Below are 24,805 nucleotides of genomic sequence, written 5' to 3' on the forward strand. Positions count from 1 at the left end.
CACCGTGCACCATCTGTTGAAATGATAAATGCAGTGGCTATGTCTCCGTTACATTCCATTTGGTATGGAGTTCGTAAATGCTGTGTTAACCCTTAACTATTCGCACCATTTCTCATCTCATAAGCATTCTCTCGGTTAACTTTATGCACCAGTGCTAAAATGGATGTTAATTTGCATGCAGTGAGGTTGTAATATAAATTATTTCAATAATTTTAAATTGTACCTGCTTTTAATGTAAATTAACACCATATTACTGAATAGTATGACACAGTCTAGGACTATCTGAAAATAAACCTGATCCACTGCTCCAGTATTCATTCCTCACCGGTCACATTTTCATCGACTGCACGATTTGCACGTGGATCACATTTCGCTTCAGTTCTTGAATGTTCTTTGCAGACAATGTCATTGTAAGAAGAACATCTCATCGTTGTTGTACATATGTTGGTACCCAGGCGGTGTACCAAATGCACCATATGGAACTTGTGACTGTGCATCCGCTCGTACAACCAGCTGGGGGCACACTGGGGGGGCAAACCATTGTACTTGTAGTGAATCAAGCTGAGAAGAGATGGTGGATGCTGCCAGTAGGTTCAACTAAAAGGACGTTAGACTAAACTAACTGAGATTGGTGTACAAAATATGCCAGCGTGAGTAGTTAAGGGTTAAAGGTTGTGATGCACCACTTGTTCAAATGACAAATGCAAATGAAAAGCCGCCTAGGCAGTTTCAGACCATTGCTCGAATCAAGCGGTAGTGACAATGTTGTGAATTGGTCATCAGATTTTGATGTGAATAAGTTTATGTTTGCAGATGATACCAAGATCGGTGGATTAGCAGATAAATTGGAATAGCATGGAGGCTTGGGCAGATTTGTGGACGATGAAATTTAATATCCGTAAATATAAAGAATACACATTGGGAGGTTGGAAAATCGAGAGTCCACCTTATGAGAAGGATTTAGGAGTCGTAGTGGACTCTAAGCTATCGACTTCCTGATTAAGAAGGCTAACAGAATGTCAGGTTATATAGCACGGTGTGTGGAGTACAAGTCACAGGCGGTTCTGCTCAAGCTTAATAACGCACTGGTGAGGCCTCATCTGGAGTACTGGGTGCAGTTTTGGTCACCAGGCTGCAAAAAGGACATAGCAGTGCTAGAAAAGGTTCAGAGAAGAGCGACGACTAAGCTGATTCCTGGGCTACAGGGGATGAAAAAAGAGGAATAACAGAAGGAGCCGAGCCTTTACAATTTAAGCAAAAGAGGATTAAGAAGAGACCTGACTAAGTTGTTTAAAATGATGAAGGGAATTAGTCCAGTGGATCGAGACGGTGACTTTAAATGAGTTCATCAAGAACACGGGGACACAGTAGGAAACTTGTTAATTTGAAATGTCACACAAACATTAGGAAGTTTTTCTTCACACAAAGGACGATAGACAATTGGAATAAGCGACCAAGTAGTGAAGTGGACTGTAAGACGTTAGGGACTTTCAAAACTCGACTTGATGATTTTTTGGAAGAAATAAGTGGATAGGGCGAGCTTTGTTGGGCTGAATGGCCTGTTCTCGTCTAGTTTGTTCTAATGTTCTAATAGTAAAACTAATGCATAGGGCATTGTATGACCAAACCTTTAGGATACGTCCAGTGAATTCAGTCATGCGAAGTATTCTGCTTGATTCATACTGGAGGTATTTTGAACCTTAAAGTCAATGAATTGATAATGTTAATGAACAAACCAAGCACTTCCCTACCAGAGACTGATTCTTCCTCTTCTTTTGTTTTCTAGCTGAACTGGGGAGCCTGTAAAGATGTCCAACGCCAGTGTCCTGGTCTCTGAGTTTGTTCTACATTGTGCAATTGAAAAGGACAAGATGACCTTTACCATCGTTGCCCTGGCTCTCATCTATCTGGTAACGCTCTTTGGAAATCTGATGGTAATTATAGTTGTGATAATAAACCCTCATCTTCACAACCCCATGTTCGTCTACATTGGCACCTTAGCAGTGATCGATATGGTGAACAGCACTAACGTCATCCCTCGAATGCTGGCCGTCCTGCTATTCAATGCCACCGCTGTCCCTTATGGGCCCTGCTTGCTCCAGTTTTCAATGGTGTACTACCTTTCACTGGCTGAGGGCTTTCTTTTATCCGTTATGGCATGTGATCGCTATTTAGCTGTTGTGCACCCCCTAAGGTATCCTTCCATTGCTACAAACAAGATGGTTTGGCTCAGCATCTTACTAGTGAATATATTAGCTGCTGCTGTTCTCGCCCCCTATGTGGTTTTTGCTACAGAGCTTTCATTTTGTCGCACTAATGTCCTACCTTACTGTTTTTGTGATTTTGTTACAATGATTCATATTTCTTGTACCGAAGACCCCAAGCACCTCACTCTTTTGTCCAGCACAACAATAGTCAATGGATTTGGAGGCTTAGCAGTCTGTATCTTTTCCTACAGCAGAATTATTGTGGCTGCCATGAAGATCTCTTCGGCAGACGGGAAGAGGAAAGCGTTCAGCACGATGTTCACACACCTTCTGGTGGTCTTTCTTTTCTATATGCCTCTGATCATTTCTTATATGTTGCCAGGAATTGGAGTGCAGCTGTCTGCTGAAGCTTATAATGTGTTGGTCATCATAGCCATTATGGTGCCCCCCATGATGAATCCTATCATTTACAGTTTCAGGAACAAGGAGATCAAAAGCAGCATCTGTAGACTGTGTACCGGGAAACGAACAAACCCAGTCAGCCAGTAATGACTCAAAGAAGAACGTCTAATTGTATTCTTTACCGGGTTAGAAGCTTTACTTTAGAAAGAGAGAATAAATACGTACAATGGAATGACGTGTTTCAAAATGAAGGATAGGTTGAAGAAATGAAGAGGTATAATTAGCAGAGTTTCTTTCGTAAACTCTTTGGCATGGAATACCACAATGAAAGTTGGCGGGTAAGGATATCAGATGTCACACCTTTCCATTAAGTCGCCATAGTTGAGTAATTTTGGAGTGACCCATTGAGATACTTGGAAATTATGTGTTCACAAAAGCTGTTAAATCCCTTGCTGAATCTGGAGAACACAGTGGCCCTTTTAATAATTCTTAATGTCAGGAGTCCTACAATGTACAAACCTTCATCTGTAGGAAAAAAGCAAATAATATCTCAAGATGAGTCTTAGGTGTCCGCTGTGCCACTATGCCCATCTCACACAAATTAAAATCTCACCAATCAAAAGGGGTGTTTAGGAGTTTGCTAAAAATGGCCAATGGCTCCGTTTTCTTGGTCATGAAGGTGTATTAGTAGAATTGTTCCAATTTACCGTTCAGGACAGTAGAGGTTGGGGAAATAGATTGGACTTATTGGGTTGCGGTAACTTTTATCCTTAACCAGTTTCATGAGTTTTGGGGGAGTCTGTTTCAATTATTTTAATGTGAATTAGGTCATGTTGCCATTTGCCCCTTTTATCAATGCTACCATTCTGTGCTTGTATTTGGATTAACTGTATTGTTTGGTCTTATTTGCAAAATAATAAATTAATACACAAATAAAAACATAAATGCATTTCCCTGTTTCCCTTTTCCGGATCCTTGATAAAATTTTCGTAATGGTTAAGTACTGTAGCTCGGGGTCTTGTTTACAAGTGAGAGAAGAAGGGAGCGCAGAGATCAACGGGTGTATTGAAAGCAGCGTCCGTGGTTTTACAGATGTTATATTGGTCAGTCGCAGCGAAGAGAAAGCTGAGCTATACACTAGGTTAAGCTATCAATTAGCCAGTCAATCTACGTTCTCTCATCACTAATAGTCACAAACTTTATAAGGTGACCAAAAGAACTAGATCACAGATACTAGTAGCGGAAAAGAGTTTCCTTCACAGGGTATTGGGACCCAGCCTTGGGGAGAGGGTTAGGAGCACAGACATTCGAGAGGAACTTATGGTCGAGCTGCTGCACCTCAACATCAAAAGCAGCCAGCAGAGGAGGTTCTGACCTCCTGGACATCTCCCTGTTGAGGTGTTTCAGGATGAGGTCTTGGGTCAAACCCTTGAAGTCTATGGAATATTTCCAAACATTCCCATTTTTGGGAATGCTTTGGTAACCCCAACAGATGTTTTAAGTAGGTGTTGAAGAAAAGGAACAGCTGTACTTCTTTGCGTAGACTGCTGCCTCCATGATAAAAAAAATGGAAAAATGGATAGATGGAGTACCCTTACCAACAGGCACTAAGCAGATTAAGAAAATCTGAACTGAGCCTGAGTTGTCATATGCCGCAAGAGTCCATTTAAAATCAGGACCATATTTCGCAAATCTGTTACTAACTATTTGTGGTCAATAACTGTATGGAGCCTGTTACAGATCTAAATAAATCAAGGTTCTTTCTGGAACCTTTATGAACATGGATCTTTTGGGAGTCTAAAACGGTTCCCTAAATAGGCAATCCTATAATGAAGCCAAAGACCACTGAGTTTGTTCTGCAGTGCACAACTGAAAGGGACTTAATGACCTTTACCATCTGCACACTTGTCATCATCTACCTGGAAACACTCTTTGGAAATCTGCTGCTAATTGTGGGCATACTCATAAACCCTCATCTCTAAAACCCCTTTTCACCCTAGTGCTGATTAATGTGGTGAACAGCAGCAACTTCATCCTGCCAATGCTGACTGTCAGGATATCCAGATCCACCAGAGTCTCTTATGGGCCCTGTTTGCTTCAGCTGTCAGTGGTGCACCATCTTGGGATTACAGAAGACCTTCAATTATCTGTTGTGGGATGCGATCATTATGTAGCCGTTGTGTACTTCCTGAGATATTCTTCCCTTGTTATAAATAAGATGGTGGGCTTCAGCATCTTACTAGTGAACGTTCTCACTGCTGCCACCCTCATCCCCTTTTCTGCAGAACTTTCATTTTGCCACAATAACATCCTGCCTTACTGTTTCTGTGATTTTGTAACTATGGTTCAAATTTCATGTACTAAGGATCCCAAGTACCTTACTGTTTTGCCCAGCACCACAATGATCATTGGCGTAGGAGGTTTAGAAATTTGTCTTCTGTCCGATGTCAGAATTGTGGTGGCTGCCCTGAAGATTTTTTTCAGCAAATGGGAAGTAGAAAGCCTTCAGCGTGATGTTCACCTATCTTCTGGTTGTCAGTCTCTTCTATGTGGCATAGATAATGTCTTATGTATTTCCAGGATTTGGAGTGCAGATCTCTGCTGAAGCTTACAATGTGTTGGTCATCATAGCCATTCTGGTGCCCCCCATGATGAATCTTATAATTTTCAGTTTCAGGAACAAGGAGATCAAAAGCAGCATTTACAGGATATGCACAGGGAAGAGAGTAAACACCGACGACCATTAATGAGATCAGCCAAGCAGTTTCAGCCAAGATTATGGAGCCTATTACCTTCTATAAAATGTCAGTAAAAAATAAAATAATGGTGTGTGGGTAAGTCTAACTGCTAACAAAAGAAAAGAGACATATATCTTCTCTTGCTCTTTCCATTGTAATTATGTGATGTTGCTGCAAGAAGGTGTCAAGAGCGTTGCCTGGTAGAGCAGAGGTAGTTTCGGCTTTGTACCCTCTTTCCAATCACTTTTACTCTAACCATAGCACACTCTGTCTTGGGGGTTGTTGCAGGTGATGACAGCAGAAAAAAACAGATCAAGATCTTTGGAGTGGGGACAGGCAAAAGTCATCAGACATCTTCGCTCCATTGCTTCCATTTTCCTGAGTATTTCTTTCTTTATCCTGCTCAGCTGTTGTTGCTTCTGTCATCGATCCAGATGCAAGACCCTCTCTTGTCTCTGGCATGGATCCTGCAGTTGATCTGACTTCTTCCCTTCCCACAGGGCCAGCGTCATATTTAATGACAAAGAAAATAAATAATTAACAGGACTACTACTATGTAGAGTGTACCACTATGTGTCATGGCTACTTATAACTTTGCAAATAATACATAAGGCCTGTTTAACTATTATTATATATTATTGCATATCATTCCATAGATAATGTGCTCATATCCTGAAGTTATCATAATATATCACACTGGTCATAACATTTTCAGAAATACTGAAAATAACCCACAAACCTCCATCCTATCATCACCACCATGTTGCACATACCTGTTGCTGTCCCTTCTTTACGGCCTTGTGCTCTGCCTTACCACTGTCACTGGACTGACTGACTCTGGCTGCTAGTTGGATCAGAACTGAAACACACAGGGTTAGGGTTAGGGTTAGGGCAGGGGTCCTCAATAACGGTCCTGGAGAGCCGCAGTGGCTGCAGGTTTTTGCTCCAACCCAGTTGCTTAATAAAAAGCACTTATTGCTAAAGTAACACTTCTGCTTCACTTTAGTGATTTTGAGCCCTTATTGCTTAATTTTGTCTTAAACAGCTATTTTAATTGCTCCTTATTATCAATAACATGCAAATGACAAGAGAGAGCAGCATTTCTACTTTTAGCTTATTTACATTTACACCTGTGTGTATTTATCTGCACTATTGGGTTTAATTAAATATTTGGAAGAAAAATTAAGAGAAAAAAGTGAAGGACTGAGAATTACTTGTCCATTTTAGCCTTCAAATCATTTGCATGATAGAAAGGGAAAGAAAATCTAGGATATGAGAATGACCTGACATAGCAGAGTTAATTTAATTTCATAGCTTGTTAGTGCTTTATTGGCAAGAATTGCTTTCTAATTAAGCAACCAGGTCAGAACAAAAACCTGCAGCTACTGCGGCTCTCCAGGACTGGGACTGAGGACCCCTGGGTTAGGGCATTCATAGCTGGTTGCATTTCGCTTATGTAACAGCCTTCTTGCATTGTAAATTCACTAACCCCTTCTTAATTTGCTAAACAGAGACAAAATATTGGTGCTAAGTTACCACTGCACTTGTTGGTCGCTAAGTTATTTTAAGTTGAAGTCTATTGTATAGCACTCCTTAGGTGATTTTGGACTATAAAAGAAATACATTGTTGTTGCTGTTATTTAGCGAGCTAATGTTAACGTTGTCGACATGTGAAGCAGCAATGTCCGCTCGACAAAGCGTGTTACTGACATTGGTAGCTCAGATGCTTTTTAGGTAACATGACAGGTTCTAAGGCCAATCTCATTTGCTAAAGCAGCAGACTATTGATGTGGCTGTCACCCAGCGCTACTGATGCTGTGAACCTATGGAGGGTTGCAAACTTAACAGATGAAATTTTTTTCACTTGTTCTAAATAAATGTGATATTTTCACATATTGCACTGCATCCTCCTCCACCACCATTTTATTGTGTATTTCAATTAATATTTCTCAGTGTTGTATCCAGACAACGGGTTTTGTCTAAAACGTCTTCCTTTTATTCTTTCTTTTTTCTTCCAAAAACCCCCAGTTCACCACACACCCTTATTCCCATCCTGTCCCTTGTCTTTTATGAAATCAGCTATGTACAAAACTCTTAAAGAAACACAGGGTTCAATTCTGGACTTAACACTCAGTACCACCTGTCTTGTTTCTTTTACCTTTGGTGTCCATTGTAAAGCAGTTCAATGTGGTAAGAAGGTTAAGCAAATGGACGGATGAAGGATTACACAGCAGAGTTATACCACTTGGGTACGAGTCGCCATTTTATGAATTAACATATATTTATGAGAATTTACAAAGGTGTGGACAGAACCTTGACCACCCCAGAAGTACCACCAGCCCACCAGGAAATCTCCCAGTGTTCCCACCCTTGATCACTCATGTTTTACAGTGCTCTGTATTTTGAATAATTTTCTGCTGGTTTAGTGGTAAACAGTGTGAACAACAAACAAAAACAGAGAAAAGCAACAAGGGTTCGGGGAATTCCCTGTATAGTGTCTGGATTCCTGCAATGGGCTGCCGCCCTGCCCAGGTTTGTTTCCTGCCTTGTGCCCCGTGTTGGCTGGGATTGGCTCCAGCAGACCCCATGACCCTGTAATTAGGATATTATGGGTTGGTTAATGGATGGATGGATTTCTGGATTCATGGATCAGTCATTTGAGCTTGAAATACTGTCATAAATGGTACAAGAACACATTTGACAAAGATATGGAGTTTTCTGAGGTGTCTTATAGAGGAGCAAACAGGAAACTGGATGAACACAAAATGGAACTGAGTTGGCAGGAAAAAAGGTGGAAGTGATATCTTCTTCGGTGGACGGAGAAGACGTCATCAATGGAAGGTGGAAGTGAAGTCATCAACGTGGGATCGGAACTGAGGAGATCACTACGGAACGGAGTGACGTCTTTTGTAGTGAATCCCGTAAGCGGAGAGAACGCGGAGAGCCAGAAGTACTGTAGTCGTGTACATCCAAGGTATTTTATGGCTGTTGTTCTTCCGTTTTTCTGTTGATGAAAGAAAAAAGGCGTTAATCCTCTGTTCCACTCCCCTGTTGTTCATATTTTCACACTCGTTTGGGCCCTTTGGGTGCTCCCTAAGTGCACGTGTGTGACAAGAGCTAAACTAAATGACACAGATTGGGAGTCCTGTTCTTACTACTAAATCACTAGAAGACCCCAAATAAATCACCTGACACTCCTGGGCACCATCTGCATAAAATATGTAACTTTACTATAGATTGTGAAAAGATGCAGACAACAATGGAAAAGGTTTGGGGACAGCCTCCTGTATACTTGAAATAGGCTGCCAGGGTTTGGTTTAATAAATGAAAAGATCTTAACAGACATCAATCCAAAATAGAACAGTAGAGACAAGCAAACATGGGATGGGAAGTGATGACATCGGGCGGAAATTGAAGTGATGTCTTCAGGCCCGGAACTAGAAGTGACGTCCTCGGGGACCGAAAGTGGAAGTGACGTCCTTGGGGTCAGAAAGCGGAAGTGACGTCCTCGGGGACCGGAAGCGGAAGTGACGTCCGCGAATCCAGGTGAAATTTCCCGTGGTTGGTCTGCTGATGAGAAAGAGAAAAGATCAGTGCACTTTGCCACCCCCTGGTGTGGCACAGAATTATCCCTTTGTGAGCCTATCTGCTGTCTCCCATGCACACGTGTGTGATAAGATGGAATCCACTTGGCTTATTGTTAATCAATCAGCATATTGTGTTGAATAAAAAGGTTTATTTTCTTGAATAACATTGTACTGGAGAAGTGTTTTTATGCATCTGTTTACAAAGAAAGGTTACACCCTAGTGTGTAATCTCACATATGTAGAGTTACAAATAAAGATTAAAATATTTCAGATAAGCTAAATTCTGTATAATGTCACTTAGACATGTGCAGCAGCAAGTGCAGTGATGGGCCTTACAGTGGATTCAGACCCCTTCACTTTCCACACAACACTTTATTGTGTTGGAGATATAATTTTAGATATATATAGTTGTCCTACTTGCCTATTGGTCTACACTCCATAACCCATAATGACCAAGTGGCAATAAAGTGTTCAGAAAGCTTTGCGAATTTATTAAAACTTCAAAACTGAAATCTCTCCTTACTAGAAGCATTCAGACCCTTTGCTGTGTCACTCCACATTGTGCTCAGATGCCTCCTGTTTACTTTAATTCTCCTTAAGATGTTTCTAGAACTCAATTGGAATCCACCTGTTGGCCAAGTGTGGCACACGAGTACTGGGGTGACGAAGGTCTCATCATTCACACTACCTGTCAGGACAAAAACCCAACCATGAGGGGACTGGGCGGTCTCTTGGTCTGGAATCCCTACAGATTTTATTTTTTTTCTCCATCCTCTGGTGTTTTTGTTTTTTGTGTCCACCCTGGCCATCGGACCTTACTTCCATCCATCCATCCATTTTCTAACCCGCTGAATCCGAATACAGGGTAACGGGGGTCCGCTGGAGCCAATCCCAGCCAACACAGGGCACAAGGCAGGAACCAATCCTGGGCAGGGTGCCAACCCACCACAGGACACACACAAACACAATTTAGAATCGCCAATCCACCTAACCTGCATGTCTTTGGATTGTGGGAGGAAACTGGAGCACCCGGAGGAAACCCACGCAGACACGGGAGAACATGCAAACTCCACGCAGGGAGGACCGGAAGCGAACCGGTCTCCTAACTGCGAGGCAGCAGCGCTACCACTGCGCCACCGTGCCGCCCTCGGACCTTACTTATTCTATGTTAATTAATGTTGACTTATTTTTATTTTTTATTGTGTCTTCTATTTTTCTATTCTTCATTTTGTAAAGCACTTTGAGCTACTTTGTATGAAAATGTGCTATAGAAATAAATAAATGTTGTTGTTGTTGTTGTTGAAGTCCAAGGAACTCCCTGTAGACCAGTGGTCTCAAACTCCGGTCCTGGAGGGCCACAGAGACTGCAGGTTTTCATTCTAACCCTGACCTGTTTTTGGTGCTAATTAACTTCTTTTGTATTCATTTTAATTGACTTGTTCTTAAAGACTCAGACCCCTCAATTGTTTCTTTTCCCTTAACGAGCAGTAAAACAATAATGAGATATAAAATGAGCCTAAACACGACCAGCAAACTGTGTCCATCACACAATATCTGAAAATCAAGGAGGTGTCAGGAATGTTGAGCTGCTCAGGTCCACAAAACATTTTAGCAGTGCTCCTGGAAAAGAGAAAATCAATAATTTTGGAAATGTATGTCATTGCACAGGTGACGTATCAAGTGGTCCTGTGCTGAATGTAAACTTCAGCTGACCCTAAGTGTCAAAAAATTATTATAATCAAGGAAATCAAGAAGGGGGCAAAGACATGTTCATAACTCTTGTGGATCACCTGGGTGCATACAACCCGACACAGACAGGCAGACACAAGTTCTAGCCCAACACACGTAGTTTATTTACAGTTGGGGTGCATTTTCTCTCTCCCCACAGCACAGTATCCAAGCACAACTCACACCCTTTTACTCTTCTTCTTGTCTCTTTTCCTTGTTCTGTCTCTCCACCTCCACTCCCTCTCAGGTAAGCTTCATTCACCTCCTCCTGACTCTGGCTGCCCAAATGGAGCGAGGAGTGTTCCTTGAAGCTCATCATTATTACAGTTCTTTATACCACTTCCAGTATATCTAAAATGCAGCTGCAAGAATTATTACAAGAAAATATGAAGACATAACTCCAGTCCTAGAGTCTTTACACTGGCTCCCGGTTAAGTTTAAGGCAGATTTCAAAATCCTCCTTTTAACATATAAAGCCTTAAATGGCCAAGGTCCGGCTTACTTGTCTGAACTTATCATGACTTACAAACCAGAGCTCACATTAAGATCTCAAGATGCCGGTCCGCTTATGATTCCAAGAATTCCAAGAATTAATAAAATAACAGTGGGAGGTCAAGCTTTTAGTTACACGGGGCCCTAAATTGTGGAGTGGTCTTCCTGCTACTATAACAGATGCTCCTTTCGTTTCAGGCTGAAGACTCACAACTTCAGTTTAGCACACCCTGATTAAAGCTGCTGATTAACTGTATGAACTTCATCTCTGTTGTTAGTCATTAGCACTAAAATATAAGTAACTTGATAGTTCTAATTTGTTACTAACCCTCACCTATTCTGTTTCTCTTCTCGGTACTCAAATGTGCCACTTGGTGCCATGGCCCACCTGCCAAGTTGTTTGCCTGCCTAAGGTGAAGTCATCTCTGATGGAGGATCTCAAGAATCATTGGGTAGAGAGGTCCTGTCATCAGATTAGCTGAGCCAGCGCTGACTTAGCTGTGGAATGGCCAATAGGGAGAAACAGCTTGATGGCCGAGGTCTCCAGGGGCCTCATGCATAACACCTTGCGTACAATTCGCACTATAACATGACGTAAGCACAAAAGCCGAAATGTGCTTACGCACAGAAAAATCCAGATGCAGGAATCTGTGTGTACTCCAACTTCTGCGTTCTTCCGCTCCATAAATCCCGGTCAGCGTGAAAAGTAATGCTCGTGCACACACATGCTGTCCTGTTCAAACTCCTCCCAGAATTACGCCTCTTTGAATATGCAAATCAATATAAATAGCCCTTAAGCTCAGCGTTCTGTGAAAAGACAATGGGAAAAGCACGGGGAAAATATAAGAATATCAGCGAATACCAAGTGGAGGCAAAGGAAAAACATACTATTTGTTGATTTAAACTGTGGAATAATCAACAAAAGGAAGCTGATCGAGTGACACAGTGTGTCGGAGAAACTCGAAAGCTCAAGTTCACAAAGCCACACAGTGCCAAAATAAAAAAGAGGTCACATATTAAAGTCGACGTGAAAAGGCGAGTTGTAGCCCAACCTCTGAGATTAGGGTACAGACAAAAAAAAAATAGGCACACACTGGGGAAAAATGCATGAAATGTCAACTTTAATCACGTAGTTTATTTTGTCATTAAAGTAGAACATCATAAGCTTCATCTTAAATTCATTTAATTTACTAGTTTCTCAAATCCCATCGTAATTAAACTAGCACATTAAATGCTTTGTTTTGTATTTGATCTTCTATGTGCTCTATGTGTGAATCGCTACATGCTTCCGTTCTTTCTCTTTCTCCGACAGGACACAGAATCCATTACATTTGTGATATTACAGCTCTCTGAATATGTATATGTGATGTCATTTTCATGATGATTGGAATGAAAGCATGTTATTAAACATGGAAACACGATGGCGCAGTGATTGTTCATGTCTCACACAAGATGCTGCAGCGCCATGCATGACCTTCGATGAAATAATTTAATGTAGCAGTACTGTCTCTTTCAAACTTACTAACCTTCAATTCCTGTCCTTACTTTTCTTTCCCCAAATACCAAATTGCCACACAATCAGCTCTGTAATAGATGTTAAGCCATCTGTAAGTTGAGAACGCCGATTCTTCAAAACTTTTAAGGAACAATGAAATATCTTCGTAGTTCGTGTTTAATTATTCTATCCGTCTATCCTTCCAGTGACGCGCCAGCCTCAATAAATATACACCGCAAGGCAGGAATAATACGTGAACTTGCTAGCGATGTGGCACCGTGTCCTCACATCTTTAATTATTAACAATACAGATTATTTAAACAAAGTTAAAGTTTCATCTGTATAATATATCAACATATTTTGCTGCATTTAATCTTAAAAATGATATCATCATCCTATGTAAATACGCGCTTTATAAAGTGGTGCAGGTTGTGTAATATTATAACTGTAGTGCAAGTTTACAGTGGGTTGATTGTACTAATAAGTATCAGCAGTTCTACAAGGAGCACTTGATTGAGTGCGTTTAAAGTTCTTGGGATGAAACTGTTTCTGAACCGCGAGGTCCGTACAGGAAAGGCTTTGAAACTGAGGCAGTGTGTGCTTGATGCTGTATACTGATAATTCTCTTTCCGATCAGCTGCTGTACTCCTGTGATTCATACTCAGATACAGTGATAAACATAGTCCGAGTGATGCAGTGAAAGTAATATGGAAAAAGATGATCCGCTGTGGCAACTCCTAATGGGAGCAGCTGAAAGAAGAAGAAAGTGCAGTTAGAGTAACAACGCTAAAGCAGTTATGGTATTTGGAATACTATGGCTGTTCCCTGGACCATTATATTGTTACAAGTTCATTACAATCAGATACATTACACTAATAAACAATATGCGGTTAGTTTCGGTGTATTTATAAAGCCGCGTCAGGAAAATAAAGGGTAACCACACAGGAACAGTAGCACTGCTTTGACGCTGGGTGCCGCCAGTCTGCAAAACCGAGCGCAGAACTTGCGTATGACAGGGTATGAGGTATCGTGTAAAAGTGCGTGGCTTTACGCCAAGTTTAGGTTTTATACATCGCGATTAGAACGTGGAAAAGTTCTTACACAACATTTCTGTGCGTACGCACCGTTTATACATGAGGCCCCAGGACTAAAAAACAAATCCAAATCGTATAATGGGATATCATCTACTTTTGAATTCTGCTCCGTACTTGTAATATTCCTAACTGCGAGGCAGCAGCGCTACCACTGCGCCACCGTGCCGCCCCCACCTTTTTTAATTAACACTAATTGCACTCTGTAAATAAAGAAAAAAATAAAAGATGGCAGGAGCCTGCTATGAAAAATGCAACACACTTTAATGCAGAGGTCTCCAATTCTGGTCCTGGACTGCTTCTGTGGCTGTAGGTTTTCATTCTAACCCTTTCACTTGTCAGAAAGTTTGGTGGCACTGAGTAGACCACCATTACTGAGACCTTCACACTTCTTTATTTTTAGATATTATATGATGGACACAGGCCAACTGGTCATGTGTTGACTCGTTTTGTATCTCATTTATGTTTGGCTGATAATTAAGAAAAAAAGTAACAATTGAGGGTACCGAGTCTGAAATAGCGATTAGGGTTACAATTAAGGCAAAAGAGTTCCTTAGCATCAAAAACAGGTCATTAATTAACCACTTTAATGGAGTCCAAAGATGGCAATGAATCGGGGAGAGCATCTATGGACGAAATTCTTTCGGTTCTGTGCTCTGCATGGTTCTGCCGTCTCGGTGGTCATAGTGGCAGAAGTACAGACATCCTTTACTTGGGTGAAAGTTTTATGATAGTTTCAAAACCAAAGAACCCCTAACGGTACTATTTCTTTCACTTGCCCTTAGTCAAATTTCTAAAGGAAAAGGATTTAGTTTTGACCTTTATTTTTAGTGGCCGAACGTCTTTCTGTCAGCACTGTACTGTTGCAGTTTTTATCGTACACAGAGCATGTTTTGAACATTTCAAATTACTTTTACTGCTCTTATTTTGCGAGTGGTAGTTCAGTTAGTAGCTTTGCCCGTGTTTTATATTTCTTTTTTGAGATTTGTTTCCTTCTGTGTACCAATTAGACGCTTGTTATCAATTATTTGATAATGAAGCATATAGTAATGCCGGACCAGTTTCTCCCAAACATGAATAAAATCAAGCCTTTCTTTGACCACTGGATAGTTAAACTCCAGAAGAAGATTTTTAGATTGATGAAAGTTTACTGCTATGGAATGGCCATCTAGGGTGGAAGGTATAGATTCCGAAAAAAAGATTTTGGGATGGAATCCTCTATAAGCTTTGTAAGGGAAAATGTGATATGTGTGGAATAGGATGATGTACGGGAAAAGAAGCTGAACTTGTAAACTATGTAGGAGGGGTTGATGTGCGTAATTTTACAAAATCGTCGCTGATTGTGCTAACACTTGCGGAGAAGCTACTGAATCAGGGTTATCTGATAGGACTAGACAATTAATACAGCAGTCCCAAAGCTGTTTGAATGTTGGAATTCGATGGAAATGGACGCAGTAGGAACAGTGAGGTCAAACAGAAATGACCTGCCAAAATCTGTGACAACGAAAAAAAAGAAATCGAGAGACGTTTCGCTGCATTCTGAATAAGATGATGGCTTTGAAGTGGAAGGATCACAGAGATGTTTGCACGCTGAGTGGACATCGCATAAGAGGTGTGTAGTGTGTCTGTCACCCAAGCAGAGGAGGGAAACGATATACGGTGGCGGAGACTGCAATGTTCCACTCTGTGCTGCTCCGCTCGCATCACTGCAATACTAAAATGGAAAATTTGCACATAGAGTAAATAAATCTACCAAAAAAAACTACCACGAAATTAGCTTATTGTTGCTAAGAAAACATTGTTTAAATAATTTTGTTTGTAGTTTAATTTTATTTTCTTCCAGCGATTTAACTCTCATGTTAATTAGACAGTTTTCTAGCAAAATTCAATCATTTCTACCAACAGATAAAAAAACCCCACTAGGGCAGTGACTACTGAAAAAAGGGCCTCCATTACAAGGGTTATGAAAAGTGTTAGAATGAAAACCTGCAGCTACTGTAGCACTCTACAGCCAGAGTTGGAGACCCCTGCTTTAATGGCTTTCTCCATATAAAATGACTTTTAAAGAAAAATGCATTGAAAGCAACACAAGTGCTTGAAAAAGTCAAATGAAGCAGAAATAAATTCCAACTAAACTTGCCTCCCTTTATGTGGATGTCATATCCACTGAGCTGGGCCAGCAGCAGTAACCCGCCATGCGAGGAGTCAGATGACTAAAACCAACAACTCTAATGGACCCTGCTGGCTAACGTCTCTGAGGATCTGACAGTAAAATGACACAGGAGGGAACGTGAGCGCCATGTCATAGACAATAAAAAGCATTTTCCATCTGGAGTAAATTAGAGGCTGAGTCTTCTCCCTCACAAGGGTCCCAGGATCTTTTGAGACCCTCACAAGGAAGAAAGTTTTTAAACAGCAAGACAGCAAACAAAATCAAATCATTGAACACCGGCATGAGGGACTGGAGGACTGGAGAGATAACATTAAAGAAGAAGCGCACAGCTACAGATACTAAGCAACGGTAACGTCTTTGATTTATTATACATTTATTATGAAATAAATTATAAAAGGATTTGATGTAAATACTGTGGACGCACATATTAATGGTGATCTGTAATGTACTCATGCAAAACAAAAATTGATTTTTTCTTTCATAACCCTGATCTCCAAACATGTTGTGGTTATGTGGATTTGTGGAATGGCAAAGAAAGAAAGATATTAACTCAAATCACACAAAGTCAGTTTGGTATAAGAGTGAAAGGCACTATATAGAAAGAAAGAAAGAAAGAAAGAAAGAAAGAAAGAAAGAAAGAAAGAAAGAAAGAAAGAAAAATATTAACTCAAATCACACAAAGTCAGTTTGGTATAAGAATGAAAGGTGCAAGAAAGAAAGAAAAAGTAAATAAGTAAGTTAGTAAGTAAATAAGTAGAGAAGATGACCGTGGCAGCACTTAATATTTAGAATATTACTTAGAAGTAATTAGTTTAATAGTGTTTACATGTATTTGCATATAAATCTTAGAGTCAAGGATTCACAGTGCAGTTAATTTGGCTGTCTGATCAATAGAAATGGATTCTTTAATGTCAATGTGAAAACAGACTAAATTACCAAGTGGACTAAATTAATATAAATATAAAACACAAAATTACTGATCACATACAGTAGGTAGTCACCTTTTCAAGTTAGTATTTGGTAGATGTACCCTTGCCAGCTGTGAGAGACTTCTGTCTGTATGTGCAGGTCTCTTTCTCTGTCTATCAGCTCTGACATTTTTCCCCATTCTTCTTCTTCTTCTTCTTCTTCTTCTTCTTCTTCTTCTTCTTCTTCTTCTTCTTCTTCTTCTTCTTCTTCTTCACTACTAAATGGCTCAAAATCTCTCAGGTCACACAAGGATTGCAAATTGAACCTCCTTTCTCTATTCTCAATTTGATGGAGATGTGAACTCTTCCAAGGTGCAGGTTTCTTTCAGAGGCATCAGGTTTTCCTACAGGATTTCTCCATTTTTATGTTGCATTCATTTTACCCTCACAAGGAGAAGCATCACCAAAGCCTGATGCTGCCACCAACATGCTTCATGGTAGGGATGTTGCCTTTGAAATTATGTGTTTAGCTCATGCCAAACATGACATTAATTTGATGGCCTAAAAGCTCAATTGTGGTCTCACAGATCCCCCATGTTCCTTCTGCGGAGCTGTCCCAAGTGTTTTTTTCTCGCTGCCACTCTCCTTTAAAGCCATGACCGGTAAAGCCCCCGGGCCACGGTTATTGTCTGCACAGTCTCTCCAATGTCAGTCACTGTAACTTGTGACTCCTTCAGAGTCCTCAGAAGTCTCTTTGGTAAAATGAAAATGATTGTCCATACTAGAATGTTCACATCATTTACAAAAGTATCAGCATACACACTAAAAGGACCAAAAACTTATAGGACGTACATCTGTTTAGAGCCCCCGGGGTTATCAGATTACCTCTGTGCTTTCATGCGCTTTCCAGACTATCAACACGTGCTGGTTCTCTGATCGCACAATGACAGCATAGGAAAAGACAGAAATTCTTTAAGGAACTGCACCCGTGTCACATCAACACACTGATTAGAGCTGAAAGTAGCAGTCTTCAGAAATATTATTAAATACAAATACAGCAAATGTTAAAAGTGAAAAGGGTGATTGGCTTTGTATTCATTTGTGAGAGGATCGATTATAAGCCATCCACAGCAATTGTACCAAGCGATATTTGTAAAACTAATTCAATCTGAAAATTAATAAATGTGTGTGTGTGTGTGTGGGTGTCTATGTCTTTGCTTTACTTCATTGTGCTTTCATGTCTCTGTCTGTTCTCTGAGCTCAGCTGCATTAACAGACTTGCGCTGCAGACCTCCAGCGCCCCACACCATTAGGGTGGTTGTCACCTTACGTTATACGTGAGTGATACGCCTGGTTACACTACAGCTAAGATTAGGGTTGGGGCAGGGTCATGTGACTCAAGAAGAGTAAATCATGTGATGCAAACCAGCAATCCAATTGGCTGCTTAGTGGAGAAACTGAATCACAGAGCTACAGAAGTCTGTAGCTGGACCTACTGTACCTCACAATCCGCACCCCTCTACTTCGTTAGGCTCCTTATTGTTAATTTTGCCATGGAAAAGTGTCCATCCTTACAGAATGGATCGAGCTATCCTGTCAACTATACTAAAATATCTATCTATCTATCTATCTATCTATCTATCTATCTATCTATCTATCTATCTATCTATCTATCTATCTATCTATCATATAGTGCCTTTCATATCTATCTATCTATCTATCTATCTATCTATCTATCTATCTATCTATCTATCTATCATATAGTGCCTTTCATATCTATCTATCTATCTATCTATCTATCTATCTATCTATCTATCTATCTTTCTATCTATCTATCTATCTATTATATAGTGCCTTTCACATCTATCTATCTATCTATCTATCTATCTATCTATCTATCTATCATATAGTGCCTTTCATATCTATCTATCAATCTATCAATCTATCATATAGTGCCTTTCATATCTATCTATCTATCTATCTATCTATCTATCTATCTATCTATCTATCTATCTATCTATCATATAGTGCCTTTCATATCTATCTATCTATCTATCTATCTATCTATCTATCTATCTATCTATCTATCTATCATATAGTGCCTTTCATATCTATCTATCTATCTATCTATCTATCTATCTATCTATCTATCTATCTATTATATATAGTGCCTTTCACATCTATCTATCTATCTATCTATCTATCTATCTATCTATCTATCTATGCCTTTCACATCTATCTATCTATCTATATCTATCTATCTATCTTTCTATCTATCTATCTATCTATCATATAGTACATTTCACATATCTATCTATCTATCTATCTATCTATCTATCTATCTATCTATCTATCTATCTATCTATCTATATATAGTGCCTTTCATCTATCTATCTATCTATCTATCTATCTATCTATCTATCTATCTATCTATCTATCTATCTATCTATCTGTCTATCTATCTATCTATCTATCTATCTATCTATCCTGCCTACTATACTAAAATATCTATTTATCGAAAACTACATGCTAGAATAACCATGACAGCCGCTGTGAGGATGGAGTGGAGGGAGCGATGAAAGAGTCACAAGTATTATTGTCCGGAATGCAGTGATGTAAGTAATGGTGATCTATTTGTGGACTGAGTGCCAGGGTGTGCTGTTGAAAGGATTGCTGCTCTGGGGAAAGACATGGGACATCTGTGTTTTTAACTGGTTTGAACTGTTTTTCACTTATTTCTTAATTGAGTTTACTTTATATTTATTGGACTCCAGATAACTGTTTGCAAATTATCAGTTTAGTTGTTACTGATTTTTGCACAGGCACACTTATTTTTAAACTAATATGTAATTTTGCCAACTTACACTTGTTGTTGTTGCTTCTTCACGTGCCCTAGTCCATCCTCAGTTATTAATTACACTGGTCTACAAAAAATATTTTTGTTTCCTACTGGGAATTGCAGAGCAGCTCTTTATGAAGTTTTTTACACTGATTTCATATATGAAATCAGAATTATGCTAGTACGTCAGGTTTTTGAGATACACATCATTGCCGTTTTGACACTTTTAAATATCAATATAATATATCAACACGATATCTGGAGTTTGGACTCTGTCCCAACAAAATTGTTTTGATGTGTTTATTCTGAAAACAAACCATAAGACGATATCAGAGACACGTTAAAATATATTTATGTCAATTTACCTCAATATAAAATTGAGCTCAGCGTGCCCAAAATTGTCTGAGGCACTCGCTTTTGTGATTGTACTGCACATCCGTCTCTCTTTGCAAGTAGTAGTAGTAGTCACCCATCATGATCGGAGTGAATTTTTCCTGGTATCAGTTTTATATCACCTTTATATCTTGCTGAAATCTTCCCCCATGCTAATCACTGACATCACCCAGAAAAAAGTCGAGATGAGAATGTAGAAAATGACATCTTCAGTGACACTGTGGCTACCATAAGCTGAAACGCGTTCAGCGGGTTCTCTACAAGCTCAGCATTACTCTCTGCTCTGTGACTGCCAAGAAAATGCTGGACAAAACTGCAAGATTGCTTCCCATGCTGCTGATTCGGTTTCCTTTTGAACTCATCGTCAAGCATCAGTTCAAAGATTTCAGGAACAACAAAAACACCTTCCTTAATTTTGTCTTCACTTTTCTTGAGATCAAACTTATTTCTTAAATGCTGAAAAGCATCACCATTTCTGTCCATCGCCTTGACACAACTTTTAAAGTAATGGTGAGTCTAACAAACAAAATGTCCTGAAATGCAATGTTATGTTTAACAGTAAAATCTCGACCTACTGCACCGTCATGTCTGAGTTGTGTCATTATGCTTTAGAGTCATATAAGACCTGGTAATCAGTAACAAATATTTTTTCAGGTAATTAAAAATTAATCATTTTTAAATAAAATTAATACTGACAAGGTAAACTACTCACAGCTGTTAGTAATGTGTGGCAAATTCTTTTATCTCAATGACATCCCAAGTGGAATTACTGGTATTTATCAAAATGGTTATCCGCCTTTACTGTCCAGTCACCCTAGTTGGTCAAAACCTGGAACATCATAACTAAAAAAACGAGACGTGGCTGCTGGACGAAAACGGTTTTCAAATTTGGAGTCGTCAAGTGAAACCTGTTAAAGGTGAAAGACTCCCAGTAGCAAAACGCTTGTGGAGCAGTGTAATTAGATGTCCTGACAGGAGTGGTGCCCACTTCTCTTTTACAGTGTATAATGGAGTTAGTGGACATTGGATCTGGTGATCATATGGGAAAGGGGAAGAATGAAAGGGAACGAGAATTTTTGCTTTTTTTGGATTAGTTTTCCGAGTAACCAGGACAAGTGGTAGAACTGAACTAATGGTGAGGAAAGTGCTCTGAGATTACATCTAAGGAAGCAGAACAGGTAACCGGATGGATTGTATGGGTGGTTACCTACCAGGTAACGCTTGTGGTTGGTCAGCAAGTCGGCTAACATCCGCCACGGTGCCCTCTTTCAGTTGTGAGAAGCAGATCATAGAATGGTTGAAATAGTTTTACTGTCAAATAATGCAAACGTACGAGACACATGTTTCGCCCTAATTCTGGGCTCATCAGGCGTACACACTCACTACATCCCCTTCTCGGAGAACCGAACCTCGGACGTCAGCGGCAAAGCCTCTAACGTTGTGCCACGGCGTGTGGTTTGTTCATTTCACAGCATGTAGATCGGGCGAATTACATTCATAGCATTTGTAGTACAATCTGACTGTATGGGTGGTTACCTACCAGGTAACGCTTGTGGTTGGTCAGTAAGTCGGCTAAACAATTGTACACATGTCACGTACTCTTTGCATTATTTGACAGTAAAACTATTTCAACCATATATATATATATATATATATTATATTATATTATATTATATTATATTATATATATATATATATATACTGTATATATACTTCAACTTTTAATATTTATTTTCCTTCTAGTTTTCTGATGCGCCACTAATAAATTGTAGCTGTATTAATTAATAATATCACAATATTAAATTCTGATTGACAATACCACACAAATTGTTTTGGGAATTATTTTTTTTACATAAAAGACCCGCAACGAAATTTCTGGTTGTCAGATGTCTGTTTTACTGATTTTGACCACATTTTCAGTCCCTCCCAACTACTTCAAGTCTGAAAACATTATACAAGGAATTCCCCCAACCCTTTGATCTTTCTTTCTGTGTTTATTTCTTCTTATTCTTTCTAACTGTCTATGTGGCCTTCTATGGGCATTGAATCCACAACTATGATGAGGAAGTGACTTTCAGCTGATTGTTCAACCCATCACATGAACATTAGAACAATCTAGACCAGGGGTTCTCAAACTCGGTCCTGGGGGACACCTCTGGCTGCAGGTTTTTGTTCCAACCAGCCTCTGTTTTTAATTGGAATCCTGGGCTAATTAAGTGAACTGTTAATTCCCAGATTCCCTGTTTTGGGAATAATATACAAATTAGAAAACTAAGTTTGGTAAAACGAAAAAAAAAAAGTATTAAAATGTACTAAGCAGTTATATGTATTTTTTCTTGATTGCCATTCTATTTTTCTAGGTGTTCCAATTGTTTAATTAATCCGTTATTTACTACTTTGTGGGGCTGACGCTAAAGTAGTTGCAACCTTTCACGATTGAGTGTTGTTTGCTTGGGTTTCTGCTCTGCTTGTTTTTAATTGTCATTATTAAGATTCAATGAAGGGAGCAAACTGCACAGAGAAAGGGCGAAATATAATAAAAAGAGAGTTACACATTTAAATCCATAGCAAAAACAGAAATATTTCTAAGTTTCTTATAAATGTAAAATTCATGCTGCTGTGCTTTTCTGAATGTTGAATAAAATATAAATAATGGCAGCTAATTAAATGAGATCAGTGCCACAGGGGTACCCCAGGACCGAGTTTGAGAACCCCATATCTAGACTGAGAACAGGCCATTCAGTCCAACAAAACTCACCAGTCCTATTCACTTAATTCTTCTAAAATAAGTTGTGAAGGTCCATAAAGTCCTACTGTCCACCACACTACTTGGTCACGTGTCTTCCTAAAAAAACTTCCTAATTGTTGCGTAAAATTTACCAATACCAGGTTATGAACTATGTTCCCATGTTCTTAATGAAAATTTATTATCAAAAGGTCAAAGAAAACGCAATGATTGTTATGTCAGAAAGCTGACAGGCCATTTTTGTGGGGAAATGGTCAAAGCTAGAAGATCGAGCAAAGATGTAAAACAAAAATCGCAGTCAAAAAACGTTAGCAAATAGAGCAGAATCACAAAAGATCAAATGAGAAATATTTAAAGCAATGGATGGAGAAAAGGGTTTTGAATCTGTAACTTGGCTGAGGAGGTGGATTTCAGCTGATCTTTTAACCCATGACATTGATTACCCTCAGGTCACAACTTCTGAGGACACGCAACTGGAAACGCGAGGAGCAATTATAACAATACAGCGGTGATTGTTAAAATACAAGATGGCAACCAAAACATACCAAAACATTTAAACAACTCCAAATAAAATGAAAAATTAACATGAAAAATGAAATCTAGGGCCTTACACCGTCCCAAAAGACATGTCAGATCATACAAATTGTTTGAAGTAAACGCACATAAAATACATCCAGAAACACAGTCAATGATAAAGGCCAAAAACATCCAGAAAACAAAATTTGAGATGAGACCTCTACCACAACATGAACAAACATCACTACCAAAAAGAAACTGATTCTTCTTCTCTTCTTCTTTATGATTGTTTTCCAGCTAAACTGAGGAGTCTATAAAGATGCCTAACGCCACCATCTATGTGCCGGAGTTTATTCTGCACTGCGCCATTGAAGAGGACAAGATGACCTTTACCATCGTTGCTCTTGCCCTGATCTACGTGGTGACTCTCTTTGGAAATCTGCTGGTGATTGTGGTCATAATATTAAACCCTCATCTCCAGAACCCCATGTTCCTCTACATTTTCACCCTTGCGGTGATCGATGTGGTGAACAGCACCAACCTCATCCCTCGAATGCTGGCCATCCTTGTATTTAATGACACCATTGTCCCTTACGGGCCCTGCTTGTTTCAGGTCTCGGTGGTGTACCATCTTGGGTTAACGGAGGGAATTCTTTTCCCTGTTATGGCATGTGATCGCTATTTAGCAGTTGTGTACCCCCTAAGATATCCTTCCATTGTTACAAATAAGACGACTGGACTCACCATCTTACTGGTGAATATATTAGCTGCTGCCATTCTCGTCCCCTACATGGTGTTTGCTAGAGAACTTTCGTTTTGCCGCAGTAACGTCTTGCCCTACTGTTTCTGTGATTTTGTTACAATGATTCATATTTCTTGTACAGAAGACCCAAGACACCTTGCTCTCTTGTCCAGCACCACAATTGTCACTGGTATAGGAGGTATGGGAATCTGTCTCCTTTCCTACATCAGAATTGTGGTAGCTGCCCTGAAGATCTCCTCGGTAGAGGGTAAGAAGAAAGCTTTGAGCACGACGGTCACACACCTTTTGGTTGTGAGTCTCTTCTACGTACCACTCATGATTTCTTATATATTGCCAGGATTAGGAGTGCAGGTATCTGCTGAAGCTTACAACGTGTTGGTCATCATAGCCATTATGGTACCCCCTATGATGAATCCTATCATCTACAGCTTCAGAAACAAGGAGATCAAAAGCAGCATTTACAGGCTGTGGTCAGGGAAGAGAGTAGACCCCGACAGCTATTAATTAAAAGGTGGACATGTATGTATGTATTCATTATGTTTTGCCCATCATGAGTTGGTTAAGAGCTTTTACTTTAGAAACACAGAATGAATAAATATACCCGATTGAAATGTTTGAAAATTAAGAACGATGAGCTATGAACAGTGCAAATTAGCCGAGTTAACAAAATTACTCTGTTTAGTGAACTGGCCAGCAATGGCGTTAGCCAACACACGATTCCATCGAG

General features: G+C 39.7%; 2 protein-coding genes across 2 annotated transcripts; both read left to right on the forward strand.

The window, feature by feature from the left end:
• Positions 1 to 1,808: 1,808 nt before the first annotated feature.
• Positions 1,809 to 2,756, forward strand: LOC120524156 (olfactory receptor 1052-like). Its single transcript, XM_039746035.1, has one exon. It carries the CDS (start codon positions 1,809 to 1,811, stop codon positions 2,754 to 2,756), a length of 948 nt encoding a protein of 315 aa, XP_039601969.1.
• A 20,878-nt stretch (positions 2,757 to 23,634) lies between these two features.
• On the forward strand, positions 23,635 to 24,582 carry LOC120524157 (olfactory receptor 13G1-like). The gene has a single exon (XM_039746036.1). It carries the CDS (start codon positions 23,635 to 23,637, stop codon positions 24,580 to 24,582), a length of 948 nt encoding a protein of 315 aa, XP_039601970.1.
• The last annotated feature ends 223 nt before the right edge of the window (positions 24,583 to 24,805 follow it).

This window comes from Polypterus senegalus, chromosome 2, assembly GCF_016835505.1.
Source record: "Polypterus senegalus isolate Bchr_013 chromosome 2, ASM1683550v1, whole genome shotgun sequence".
Classification (NCBI taxonomy): Eukaryota; Metazoa; Chordata; class Cladistia; order Polypteriformes; family Polypteridae; genus Polypterus; species Polypterus senegalus.

Bases quoted from the DNA above. Each gene is read 5' to 3' on its own strand.
- LOC120524156 (XM_039746035.1), top strand. From the start codon at position 1,809: ATGTCCAACGCCAGTGTCCTGGTCTCTGAGTTTGTTCTACATTGTGCA.
- LOC120524157 (XM_039746036.1), top strand. From the start codon at position 23,635: ATGCCTAACGCCACCATCTATGTGCCGGAGTTTATTCTGCACTGCGCC.